We start from the raw sequence: 14,432 nt of genomic DNA, 5'->3' as shown, positions 1-14,432 counted from the left end.
ATAAAACTGTGTATGATTACAAGCATCCTTTATACACAAATAAGTTAACCACATCCGTGCACAATTTGTGTCATCCGTACATGGTTGCTTAGTAAAGAATCATGTATAAATGTTCAAGCACATTTATACATTATTTTATTTTAATTAGTTGTGTATGAATGTTGGAGCTGATCATTTTCGAACGCACGCCTTTTTGCTTTACATATGTACTTAATGAAAAAAAATCATATCCGCGTATGATGTACCATATATGATTATTATTTTGTTGTAGTGTCCATCAATTGATGGTATCAAATTCTTCTTTCTTTATTGATTGAAGTATAATTCATTGACCTCGTATTGAATCACCAGTGAGATGTTACGTAAAATCTGTGTACACTTCCCACGGGGGAGCACCGGGGTTTTTATTTTCATTATTTTTCATTTATTTTAAGAAAACTTATAAGGTAAAAATTATATATATTTACAAATTAATATATATATATATATATATATATATATATATAGAGCCAGGCTAATATGCTTTCGGCAGCACTTCGGCCGAAGTGCTGCCACCCCATTTTCGATTTTTCAAAATCCAAATGGTCGATCCGAACCGTTCATCTTGTTCTCCATATTAATATCTGCTTGGAGACCAAATTTTACATTTTTTGGAATTTTTTTGCTATTTATTAAGCCACTTTGAAAATCGCTGATCCAACGGTGAACTGCCAAACAGTAAAATCAGGGGTTCACCGTTGGATCAGCGATTTTAAAAGTGGCTTAATAAATAGCAAAAAAATTCCAAAAAATGTAAAATTTGGTCTGCAAGCAGATATTAATATGGAGAACAAGATGAACGGTTCGGATCGACAATTTGGATTTTGGAAAATCGAAAATGGGGTGGCAGCACTTCGGCCGAAGTGCTGCCGAAAGCATATTAGCCGGTCTCTATATATATATATATATATATATATATTTCTTCTAAAATTAATAATATTCTATTTAGTCTTATAAATTTGAAAAACACATTAATTTATTCAACTTATTAACTTTTCTATTGAAATAATTTTAAATTTACAAACTTCGCATTTTATCTTTATTAAAAAATAAAAAATATAGCATGTATAAGTAAAACGTTCAGTTTTTTAATTGACCAATTAATGAGAATAAATGATTTATTTTTCAACTTGTAATGTACATATAAACATATGCCTAAAAGTATACAACCATGCACAAAAGCAAAACATGGAGAGAAATTTCTTTAAATTGCTGCCAATATACTAGCCTGAACAAAAATATTTCATTTTCGTTGTGGAATTCAACACTTGAAGTGCATCGTTGTCATATTCCTCTACCATTGAGTTTGTTGCAGTGACATGGCGCATGGCTCATATGAATAGCATTTTCCCAATCCCATTCAAGACTATTCAACATAGAAGGAAGAGAAAAAAGGAAACGGAGAGATCAAATTAGAGCTGTACTAACGAAACAAGAATTTCAAAGCTGGAGTATATAGCAAAATTGCAAAAATAGTGGTTAACATATCGATCACATAGATAAGAATAAATTAAAATTATGGACAGAAAGCAAACTAGAATCAAGTTAAATAATATATTTTTCTTAATAAGAACCGACATTTGATCTAGATGACAACACCCTTCTTGTGGGAGGTGGTGGAATTGAAACTCAAAGGAGTCTTTTATGGATATTAAATAGAAGTTGGAAAGCTATAACTCTATCTATCTAAAATCCAAATTACATAATAGAAGGAATGTTTACAATGTTTTTATATAGGACAATTTATTTCATTTATAAATTAAATATATAACTTCTTATCGTCCCGTTTGAAAAAAAATAAAAAAATCATGCAATGATTATGCAGTCAATTACTCAGACAATCGGAAAAACTTTTGTGATAATATCAGAGGAAATATTGCAATTTAATATACTAGTCTCTTTTTGTATAGGTATATATGTGGACAATTTTATTATGCAGGCATGCATACAGAACGCATTTATTTTGAGTGTTATGAAATTGTATCCCCGAATTGTATAATAAACTATTGCAAGCATAAACTAAATATCTTGTAAATGCAGCGGCCGTATTGACAACAAATTATGTTACCATAAACAATGAAATTGATTATCACCGCTCATGCCTCACTTAATCATCCAATCTTGAAAATTGATTCTCAACCTTTCTCATTTTCTTGCATTTATCAACGGCCCAGTCACTGACAGTACCGAGCTCAGAGAATCCACAAACCCATTTCAGAATATAGAGTCATTAAATCGAGAGTATTGTTGTCATAGCTAAGATCATATTGACAGCAATATGCTTCTCCAAAATTTGGTAAATACACCCATTTGTAAATAATAATTGTAAGTATTTACTCAAGATGAGTTTTTATCTTCTTTTTTTTTTTGAAATTTTTCTTTACTTTTTACGTTTTTCTTCTCTGTAAACTGTGGTTCAATATATATTGAACCTTCTTGTAACTTTTTCATATAGGTTTCTATTAGGAAGCCTACCAACTTTTTTTCTATGGAATTAATAAAATCATATAAGGACTTTGATTCTAATTTTTACTCAACAAAAAAAAAAAAAAAACTTCCTCAACATGTTGCTCAATTGAACGGGTCACAAGCAACTTCCATCACTACTACAAAAATGGTCATTGTACACTGCACATTGTACACGGATTTGACAATTTTACGTAAAAACCGTGGAGAAATTGTAATTTTTTGGGTGCCCGGAATATCTGTGAAATCTCTACACGGTTTTTTATTAAAGAATCGGTGTAGAAAGCCTTGAGAGAGCTACACGGACGTTTATTAGGGAATGTACACGGCTTATTGTCTAAATAACAGTGTAGAAAGCCTTGATAGAGCTACACGGATATTTAATTAAAGAACCGTGAAGAAATGACCAACTTGTACACGGATGTCTGTTTAAATAACAGTGTACAAAGCTTGAGAGAGCTACACGGATATTTAATTAAAGAACCGTGAAGAAATGTCCAACTTGTACACGGATGTTTGTTTAAATAACAGTGTAGAAAGCTTGAGAGAGCTGCACGAACGTTTAATAAAAAGCCGTGTAGAAAGGTTATTTTAGGGTTTTGGTAAGGGCGCGCCTTTTCGAGCACCAAGTTGGTTATATAAAAGGCCTTCTCCTTCCAGCGCCGTTTTGATCAATTCTCTCTCTCTCTGTAATCTGATTATTTACAGAGGGGGTAATATGAAGATCATGTTTTAATAAAGAAAGAGCTGATCGAATAAAGAGTTGGGATGAAGACCTTCAAAAAAACTGGAAGAGGAGGGATGAATGACCTTCAGAGCCAGACGAAGTGTCAGATGAAGAGTCCAATGAAGAGTCGGACGACTCTTCATTCGACTCTTCATCCGACTCTGAAGGTTGTTCATCCACCTCTTCTCTTTTTTTTGAAGGTCCTTCATCCAACTTTTTATTTTCAGCTAGCTCTTTCTTTATTAAAATATGTATCTTCATATTACCCTCTCTAAACCCTACTGGCACCAAAAGGAAAGAATCACCCACTTGTAAACTAAAAATATCCATTAACGACTGGAAGAGGGGATCCCCTCTTCCAGTCCTTAATGGAAATTTTAGTTTACATATGAATCTTTATTGAACTCTTTCTTTATTATAACATATTGATCAATCTGTACTCTCCCTCTCGCAGTTAACAACTGGGCGGAAATTTAGGTTTATCAATTATTTCGGATCGCAAATCTATAAAGATGAGCTACTGTTTTTGGAGCTCATAAGATGACCAGTCCGATATAATTGATAACCTACATCTCGAATTCCCATGCGAATTGCTTCATTTCCCCAATTAATTGGTCTGATTTGTGCGCTAAAGTTTTTTTGGAGGATAATTTCAGAGCCGGATAGTCGGATGAAGGACCAGAGCCGGGTGGGGAGTCGGACGAGATCGTCTTCATCTGACTCTCCATCCGATTCTGAGGGTCCTTCATATATCCACCTCTTCCAGTCCTTGATAGAATTTTTTAGTTTATATGGATTTAACTTTTGTAATTAATGCTCAATAAGAATTTGTAATTTTTGTATAAATTAATGTACATGAATTTTTTGTTCAAATTGCTATATATGTTTTGGAATTCAGGATTTTAAATGTCTTCCTCTTTTTTGGAAATTGTTTGTTTTGCTATCTGAAAAACATAAAAAAAAAAACCAAAAAAAAATACAATGCTAAACGGACATTTAATAAAGAGCCGTGTAGAAAGGTAGAATTAAAAAAGGTTGTTTCTTTTAATTAAAAAGAGTTAAAAAATAATTATACACGGCTGTTTATATAAAAGTCCGTGTAGCTCTCTCGACTTTCTACACGGCTTTATAGATAAATGTCCGTGTAGAAAGGTTTAGGGTTACAAAAAGGCCTTCTTCCAGCGCCGTTTTGATCAATTACTCTCTCTCTCTCTCTGTTGGTCTGATTTCTGCGCAGAAGGATCGAGACCGAAGCTGAGATCTTTGAAGTTAATTTGCATTTCTCCTCTCTATCTTGCTAGGGTTAGTCTTCCTCTTTTCTCTCGCTAATTTTCTGGTACTTATTATTGCTTAATTATTTAGGTCAATTATTTATTAATGCATGCATGCTTGATCTGTTAAGGTAATGTAAATAATTAGTGTATTGTGGTCCAATAACCGACCTATTGATGCTTTTAGGTCCATGCCCGTTCAAAATTAATCTAATAGGGATTAATTTTGGATAGTCCCCCGTTTGGGACTGCTCTTTGAATATTGTGTCTCATTTAGGATGTGAACACATTAATTAGCGGGATTTAATTAGTGTTTGAGAAAAATTCGTCAGCATTTCTCCTTATTGCTCCTACGAGTATGTGGTTTACGCATACTTGGGGAGTTAAGGGGAAATGCTGTCGAATTTTTCTTAAACACTAATTAAATCCCGCTAATTAATGTGTTCACATATGAGGCATAATATTCAAGGAGTGGGTTACGATTGTAAACCGGCCCGTTTGTAAGCCAAGAATTTGTAACAATGTATGTTGCTCGACCACCATGACTAATTGGAATCATTATTTTAATTTAATTTACAGATGGATCGAAGTTGGATGTACGAATTGCGACGTGATACTGCAGAATATTTGGCTCGCGTTGATGAGTTCATAAAATGTGCCGAGAGTTATAGAGCGAAGACAAAGGATAACAACATCTTGTGTCCTTGTAGAGATTGTAGCAATTTTAAAAGATTTGGGGACTTGGAAGAAATTAGAGCTCATTTGATTTGTCGGGGATTTCAGAAGAGATATACGTGTTGGTTTATGCATGGTGAGAAAATTGGGGAATGTAGTGCTACCAATAGAAATTTTGTTTTGGAAGACAATGTTGATATTAATGTAGAAGTTGATGATAATTTTGAGCTTCATTCCAACGATGATTTTGAGAATGTCGAAAATTTTGATAATCTACTTGAACTTAATTACAACGAGGATGATTGTGTGAATATTGATGAAAATGCAGAATACGATTTTATTGAAAATCTAGAAGACATGTTACGTGATGTGGAAGATGAAATTAGTGATAAAAATTATAAAAAATTTCAGTATATGTCTAATGAATCCAAAAGGCCGTTATATCCCGGGTGTACCAAATTTTCAAAACTGTCAGCTGTGTTGAAATTGTTGAACCTAAAAGCAGACAATGGTTGGAGCGACAAGAGTTTCACGTCCTTATTAGAGCTCTTACGAGAAATGCTCCCAGATAACAACGAGTTACCCTGTACAATATATCAGGCGAAGAAGTTGATCTGTCCAATGGGCTTGAAGGTCGAAAAAATACATGCCTGTCCGAATGACTGTGTATTGTACCGTGGAGAGTACGAGGCCATGCATGTTTGTCCTAAATGCGGTGTTTCACGGTACAGACGTAAGAACCAGGACACTGACGATGGTAACGATGAAGGAAACAAGGGTCGGGCTCCGGCTAAGTCGGTGTGGTATTTTCCGATAATACCGAGATTCAAACGGTTATTTGCAAATCCCAAAGATGCGAAATTATTGCGTTGGCATGAAGACGAGCGCAAAAGGGACGGTAAACTAAGACACCCAGCTGATTCTCCTCAGTGGAGAAACATTGATAGAGATTTCACAGAATTTGGTGGCGAATCAAGAAACCTTAGGCTAGGGTTGAGCACAGACGGAATGAGTCCGTTTGGAAGCATGAGCAGTCGGCACAGTACTTGGCCAGTTCTTATATGCATTTACAATCTTCCTCCTTGGTTGTGCATGAAACGCAGGTATATAATGATGTCATTACTAATCCAAGGACCCAGACAACCCGGAAATGACATAGATGTATATCTCGCACCATTAATTGAGGACCTCCAAAAATTGTGGAGGGATGGCGTCCGGGTGTGGGATGCGTACGGTAAAGAGCAATTTGAGCTGCGGGCCATGGTATTTTGCACCATAAACGATTTTCCCGCGTACGGAAATTTATCGGGCTATAGTACTAAAGGAGCAAAAGCGTGCCCTATCTGTGAAGATGACACGCAGGTGCTGAGGTTGAAAAATTGTAAAAAGAATGTTTTCATGGGGCACCGTAGGTTTCTTCCTATTAATCACTCATACCGTAAGAAGAAGAAAGAATTCAACGGGAACACTGAGCTTGGAGTGGCACGTCGTCCGTTAGACGGGAAGGGTGTCTTCCAGCTGGTTAAAAATCTTAAAGTTGTTTTCGGAAAATGTGCCAAAGCACCACCGAAAAATATTTGGAAAAAGAAGTCCATATTTTGGGAGCTACCGTACTGGGAATATTTAGAAGTGAGACACTGCCTAGATGTCATGCATATTGAGAAAAATGTCTGCGACAGTCTGATCGGCACATTGTTGAATATTCCGGGGAAGACTAAAGACGGTATCAATGCTCGAAAAGACATGGTGGAAATGAAAATAAGACCCAAGCTTGCACCGCAGGATAAAGGGAAGCAAAAGGCATACCTACCTCCCGCAATGTGCACAATGTCGAAGACCGAGAAAACAAGCTTCTGTAAATGCCTTCATAGTATTAAAGTCCCATCAGGGTATTCTTCGAATATTAAGAAGCTTGTGTCCATGAAGGACATGAAATTGATTGGTCCGAAATCCCACGACTGTCATGTTTTAATGACACATATGATTCCTGTTGCAATCCGAGGAATTTTACCAAAGCCCGTTCGGCAAGCCATCACGAAGCTTTGTTTTTTCTTCAATGCAATTAATTCCAAAGTGATAGACCCGCTAAAATTGGACTCTCTGCAAAAGGAGGTCGTCGTTACTCTTTGCCATCTTGAGATGTATTTTCCGCCATCTTTTTTCGATGTTATGGTTCACCTTGTTGTTCACCTTGTGAGGGAAATTAAGATTTGTGGTCCCGTGTTCCTGCGGTATATGTATCCATTCGAGAGATTCATGGGTATTTTGAAAAGTTACGTAAGGAACCGACATCGGCCCGAAGGTAGCATCGTAGAAGGATATTCCACGGAAGAGGTGATTGAGTTTTGCACCAACTACATGACCGGTGTTTGTCCTATTGGCGTTCCAACATCTCGATACGAGGGAAGGCTCCAAGGAGTAGGGACTATTGGGTTGAAAGCCATACTTGCTGATAGAGATGAACTGTTAAAGGCACATTTTATTGTACTACAGCACATGGCAGATGTCACTCCCTATATAGATGAGCACATGGCAATCCTTCGACAACAGAACTACACGAGAAGTCAGAAGTGGATTACTGACGAGCATAACCGTTGTTTCATAGGATGGCTGAAAGAAAGAGTGAAGTCACACTCCGAAATGTCGCCCGTAAGTGAAACGGTTAGATGGCTGGGCCAAGGACCCCAAATGGTTGTTAGAACATTCCAAGGATACGAGATTAATGGATATACATTTTACACTAAATTAAAAAGTGATAAGAGCACCATGCAAAATAGTGGGGTGACGTTGGTGGCGACGTCTCAAGAATTCAGTAGATCAGGGGATGCCCGGCCTGTAATGGCATCAAAGTCATATTACGGTGTTATTGAAGAAATTTGGGAGCTCGTTTACAATGCTCACCTCAGCATTCCCTTGTTTCGGTGTCAATGGGTCGAAGACCGTGGCGTTAAAGTTGATAACGACGGGTTCACAATGGTAGATTTTAACAGAGTCGGGTATGTTGATGATCCGTTCATACTCGCCAAGCAAGCAACCCAAGTCTTTTATGTCACTGACCCGAGTGATGCTAGGTGGAGCATCGTCTTACCCGGAAAAAGAAGGATTGTTGGGATAGAAAACGTAATCGACGAAGAAGAGTACAACCAGTTCGATGAGATACCTCCATTTTGTGCCGATGTGCAAGCTGAGATAGCAACAACTACTGAAGAACAAGACGAAGCAAATTACATGAGATCTGACCACAGTGAAGGACTATGGGAAAATGTTCAAACAGTGGAAAAAAAGAAAAAAAGGAAAAAAAAAACCAATGTATAATATTTATTTCGTTTAACCGTGAACAATTTCATATTTATATTCCAGAAAAAAACAATTTATAATATTTATTTCTTTTATAATATTTCAGAGATGAATAGCCGAATAGATAAGCATAGTTTATTTGCATTACTGATGAGATCTTTGGATGACTGTAAACCGATCGATAATATTTTACTGTGTTTTTGTATTTTACATTTTATTTGTTTATTTATTCCTTTTAAATATAAATTTTATGAATATAGATATCTGATAAGCAGAACCGATGGTGAGAGAACCCATCGAACAGCCCCCTTTTCCTTTAAGAAGAGAGCCGTTTTAATTAAAACTCCGTGTAGAAAGGTTTTTCACACAGACTTTTAACTAAAAATCCGTGTAGAAAGGTATTCCACACGGACTTTTAGCCCTACTCTTTATTAATTAGTTTTTACTCTTTTACATGTATTAATTATGAGCAGGCTTTTGCATCGTTGGAACTTATGACTATTAAATAAAAGAAAATTGAAAGGGCACCATATTCATTCCCTAACCCTTTAGTAATTAGAGCCATATTTATTGACCAAAACCATTAGAAAGAATCGTACACGGACGTTTAATCAAACGTCCGTGTAGAAATAGTTATGCATGAATCCTGTAAAATGTTGCATTTATTTTGAAGCGCGGAATTCGAATAGTTGCCTTTCTATTTAATTATCTGAGAAGATGATCAAAACAACTTCATAATTCTTTTGAACTTACTTCTTTAATTTGTTCCCAGGAAAAATGGATCCCTACTCATCCGATGACTCACAAAATAACAGTGACTACTCAAACTCTAACGATTCAAATAGTTCTGAGAGTGAGTTCTTCCAGCAAACTGAAGGTTCAGACTCGGACGACTCACAAAAGGACTTACCCACTGGAGGCATACAGTGCACAGTATGCGAAGAGGTCGGAAAATACGAGTGGTTGTTCCATTGCAACCACTGTGGAGACTCATACCACCCGTTATGCGTCTGCTCATCGTCTTACCAAGGCAGCAGAGATCCGAGATACAATTCATGGATCTGCCCTGGGTGCGAGAACGATGACCAAGAAGAAGAAGATGATGACGAAGACGACGATGAAGAAGAAGAGGAGGAAGAGGAAGAGGCTGCTGGAGAAGATGATGAGGAGGAAGGAGAAGAGGAAGACGAGGAGAAGAGAAGGGCGAGGAAGAAGCAGAAAAAAAATGAAGAAGATCAAGAAAGCAATAAAGACAAAAAAGATGAATCTTCAAATAAAAACAAGAAATAGATTATTTTTATTTTTAATATAAAATAATTTATATTTCATTTGTCTATATTTTAATTGTTTATATTTTATTAATCTTTACTTAAATATTAATATTAATATGAGATTATTAATATAAAATATAAATATGAGATTATTAATATAAAATATAAATGTACTAATTTAAATATCAGATTATTTAAAAATATAAAAAATAAAGAGGCACTTTTTCGATGGGTTCGTACGCGGACCTTTAATTAAACAGCCGTGTAGAATACTTTTATACACGGATTTTTAATTAAAAATCCGTGTATAAAGGTATTTTAACACTTTAATTAAATATCCGTGTAGAAAGGTATTTTAACACTTTAATTTAACACGTTAATTTATATCTATAACATTATTAATTATTTACATAGCATCATTTATTTAACAAAAAATAAAAAATTATAGAAAACAAAATGTTGATTAAATTAAAGCAAATATATTACATCAAAAAGGATCCTGGCTAATACATCATATAACACAAAAAAACTGATTAAACAAAATACAGAAGAAGAAAACAAAAAAGCTAGCTAAATTAATGAAACATGCCTTCATAAAGGCCCTGGCGCGACCCCGGCCTCCTCCTAATCCAGGGGCTCTTTGGCCTGATCCAGCGATCGCCCCTCCTTATGTACGGCTTTGGTGGTGGGTGCTCCCTTCGACTTCGGCGTGGCACATTTGAAGGCGGCCACGGCCATGTCCTCCTGTAGTTGGGAGGAGGCCTGAGATAGCCGGGAGGGACTTCGAAACCGGGGGGGAGTTCAAAATTAACATCAACCTCTTCGGGCGGGACGTAGCCGGAGGGCAATGGCCACGGCACATTTGAGGGGTGAGCACTGCCGGCCGGAGGGACTTCGGCCATTTCTACTTGCAAATAAAATTTATCTAAATATCTTGATCGAACTAGTTTTATATAGAATTTTGAAGAGCCGTTTCGTCTTCTAAGAATTTTAAATTAACAAATATTTGCACACGGACGTTTAATAAAATATCCGTGGAGATATTCTCTATCATTTGTAAACGGTTTTTTACTTAAACATCCGTGTAGAAAGTTGCCCTATTTAAACTGAAAATGTGCTTTTTAAATAATTATCTAATCGAAGTCGGAACGACGTCGCTTCAAACTCTAAAATTTTATTATTTATAAATATTTGAGTTTAGATGCAAATTAAGTTTAAAAATATAAAAAAACATAAAAATATGTCTTTACATTTCGAACTTCCCAAGGCGCGAATTTGTTTCCGCGAACGCATAGAATTTATACACGGATTATTAATGAAATAACCATCTAGAAATGTCTTCCTTCACGGATGTTTAATTAAATATCCGTGTATAAATGATTTGCGCGAAATAAAATGCGCGCTGGGTCGGCCTGGTCACTTTATTTTCAAAATCCCTTCGTCTCCTCTAAACCCTAAACCCACGCGTCTCCTCCTCTCTCTTTCCGTGGTTCCTCTCTCTTGGTGCTGCCACTGTTGGTGTTTCGCTCTGTCCTCCTGTAGTTGGTGAACCTCTAAGCTCCTCTCGCTCGCTCGGTAGATTGTAGAAAGAACGATGACACATTCAGGTGAGGATAATGTAGAGAATGTAGCTGTGATGGATAATGTAGAAGGAGAGAATGTAGCTGTCATGGAAGAAGAGGTCTCGCAGGCTCGGCCTGAAAAAAGGAAAAGAGGTCCGACAATGTGCAAAAAGATCACTGAGCAGAAGGAAATATTGCCAATCGAATTCCACAAGAACGGCTGTGCGACGGGTGATAATCGGGCAAAGTACTCAAATTTTTGCGCCTCCACGGTGAAGAAACATGCATCTATCCTGGTCGAGCGCTGGGATCAGTTTGATCAAAAGAAGGACAAGGACCAATGGTGGAACATTGTGAAGGTAAAGTACCTAACAATTCTAATTTTTTTTTTGGAGTAGATGAACTTACATGCAGTAGTTTCGTTGTCAATCAGGACCAGTGGAACATCGTGGACGACCCAAAAGACAAGATAAAGGGAGTGTCTTTGAAGATAATGAATGAAGCTTGGAAGCAATTCAAGAGCAGGTTGAAAACACTTTACATGGATCAAGGGAAAGATCCGTTGCCAGTGTATCCTTGGCTGACACAAGAGGTGTGGGAGGAGTTCCAAGCTTTGAAGAAAACAGAAGAATTCAAGGTATGTAAATTTAGGTAACTCATTAGAGCATCTCCAACAGTGATTGCTTATGGATTGCTTATGCTGATGCGTCAATTGTTTCTGTAATTGCTGGGTTGTACGGCTATTGCTTATTTAGCAATTGTTGGAATTAATTTCATAACCGCACAAATTAGCAATTAATTTCAATTGCTGGATTGGAGATGCTCTTAGTTTTTGTTCTTTCTCAATCTGTACCCATCTTCCTTAAGTAATGGATTTACTTTGATGTTCGAAGAAAAAAAGTGAGAAGGGCAGGAAGATCGCCAAAATGAACAAGTACCTGCACAAATTAGGGTCAGGTGGTTACGAGGGTAAGTCGAAAGAATGGGCAAAAGTTATTTTGAAAAACCAACAGTCTGACTCACCCGTGGTTAAGATAAAAAATCCTAGGGGCCAAGATTGGCTCATGGGAAGATCTGAGGTAACCCTTGAGGGGCGGATAGTACTCCCAAAAGACGTGGAGCCCGTTGCTCATAAAATGGTAAGAGCCTTTTGTTATAACTGTGTCATTCAAACAAAATCATAACTCTGTGTACATTACTTAGTGTTTTGTTATAACCAATTTTTTAATTAACAGTTGGAGGTGGAGGAGGTTAATTCTGGTGCCCGGACTGTCGCAAGTCAAGAAGATTTCTTGTCCTTGGCGCTCCCGAATCCAGAACACACCGGTCGAGTTAGGGGCAGAGGGGTCTACACGGGCTGGAAGGAGGAATTCAATGGAGCAAAACCCCGGAGAAGACCTTGTGCCAAGGTCAACAAAGACGAGATGGAATCAAGGTTGGCGCAGGTGCGCCAGGAGGTACGCGAGGAGCTTTCAATGGAGTACAACCAGAAGCTGGCTGAGCTGGAATCAAGGATGGTGAACCAAATGCACCAAATTAGGCAGCCATCCGAGGACCGACCTCCCGTTTCTCCGGGAATTTGGCGAAGCAGTCAGGCATCCGGGACCGAAGTGATAGGCGGCTTGGACAATCTAAAGGTAACCACTACTTGTTCATAATCGAAAGGTATTGTTGATTCTCGCGGTTAATTCGCTAGACAATATTATTTCATTCTAAAGACAACTAATTGCTGATAATTATTGCAGGAGGCCACAGCATGCGACCTCGTCATGTATTTCGGTACTACTCCTCTGACCATTGCTAAGGGCACTGTATATCCTCCTGCAGCCGGTGATCAGTTGAGGCCCAACTATCTCCGCGTAGCGATTGAGAAGATCACGCAGGATTGGGCTGTGAGAATACCTCTTCCTGGCCCTGTCGATGAAATGGTGGTGCTTGATGATGCTCGCTATTCGACAGTCCAATGGCCGAAAAATCAAATTATTTTGGACAATGTACGTAAACTCCAAATTAATGGGATATCTTATTCAAATCATTCTTTTCAAATACTTGAAAAAGACATATACAAAATTTGATACAGATACGAAGAGGTGAGACAATCAATGAGGATGAAGCGTTGTCACCGGTACGGGACATGGAATTATACTTGGTGTCTGTTGCGCCAGAAGTGCCTGATGCGCCAGTGGATGCGCCAGTAGATGCGCCAGTGGATGCGCCAGTGGATGCGCCAGTAGATGCGCCACTAGACCGTACGGGGCTCACAGCAGAAGAGGTTAGCCGTTTGCCTGGTCAGTTGCAGACTCTCCACGCCCACTTGATCAAGGCACCCAAGGACATGACGACTGTTACCTTCAGTGTCCCCCCCGGTATGTTTCTACACGATGGCAGGGAGGTCGTGCTGCCTTTCACAGAATTCAACGACTTTCTACAGGGCGCCTCGTCAAGCGATAAATGGCTCGATGTGGGAGTCATCACCATTTTCCTCATGTTAGTGACCAATCAATTATTTATATCATGTGTATAGCACTCAAATATATATACTCTAATGTAAAATGATGATTTTTCAGGTTCCTAGTCCAGAAATGCCGTGAGACCGCATCGAAAGGTAAGGTGAACTTGTGTGCACTTTTGGACCCCGGCAGAATTAATGGAAACATGTTGGAATGGTATGAGGATGATTGTGTTGACTACTTGCGTAAAGCGATGCATCATGCTCGTGGGGATCAAAAGAAATTTCTTCTCCTGCCATACCACCAAAAGTAGGTTACTTGTAACCCTTAATTGTTTATATTTTCAGTTAAACAATTACACAATGAACCATAGCAAACAGTTGTGTCACCATTACATGCTGAAATATATATGTCACTAATTTTATGCTAAAGTACTACAATTCTTCTCCCCCCACAGCTCCCACTGGTGTTTGTTGGTGATTGTGCCACTTGAAAATACGATTTATGTCATGGATTCAAGGCGGCCCGACAAATCCATCACCACTCAGCAGTCTAAAAGAGTCATGACTGTTATAATTAAGTAAGTTATCTAAATATCACTTGGTTTGATTTTTTTTTTTATAATTGTGGAATTGCTAATTACAGTCACTCAATTTTGTAAGGGCTTTTCGGCA

The 14,432-nt window shown here is 37.8% G+C and overlaps 1 protein-coding gene across 1 annotated transcript; it reads left to right on the top strand.

Moving 5' to 3' along the window:
• The first annotated feature begins 5,592 nt into the window (after nt 1-5,592).
• On the top strand, nt 5,593-10,496 carry LOC144546174 (uncharacterized). Its single transcript, XM_078294697.1, has 3 exons — nt 5,593-8,422; nt 9,248-9,545; nt 10,346-10,496. The coding sequence occupies exons 1-3, from the start codon at nt 5,593-5,595 to the stop codon at nt 10,494-10,496; spliced, it is 3,279 nt and encodes a 1,092-aa protein (XP_078150823.1).
• The last annotated feature ends 3,936 nt before the right edge of the window (nt 10,497-14,432 follow it).

This window comes from Carex rostrata, chromosome 29 (assembly GCF_964058835.1).
Source record: "Carex rostrata chromosome 29, lpCarRost1.2, whole genome shotgun sequence".
Classification (NCBI taxonomy): Eukaryota; Viridiplantae; Streptophyta; class Magnoliopsida; order Poales; family Cyperaceae; genus Carex; species Carex rostrata.
Note: the sequence above shows the minus strand (reverse complement) of the source record. Positions and strands in the feature narration are given on the sequence as shown.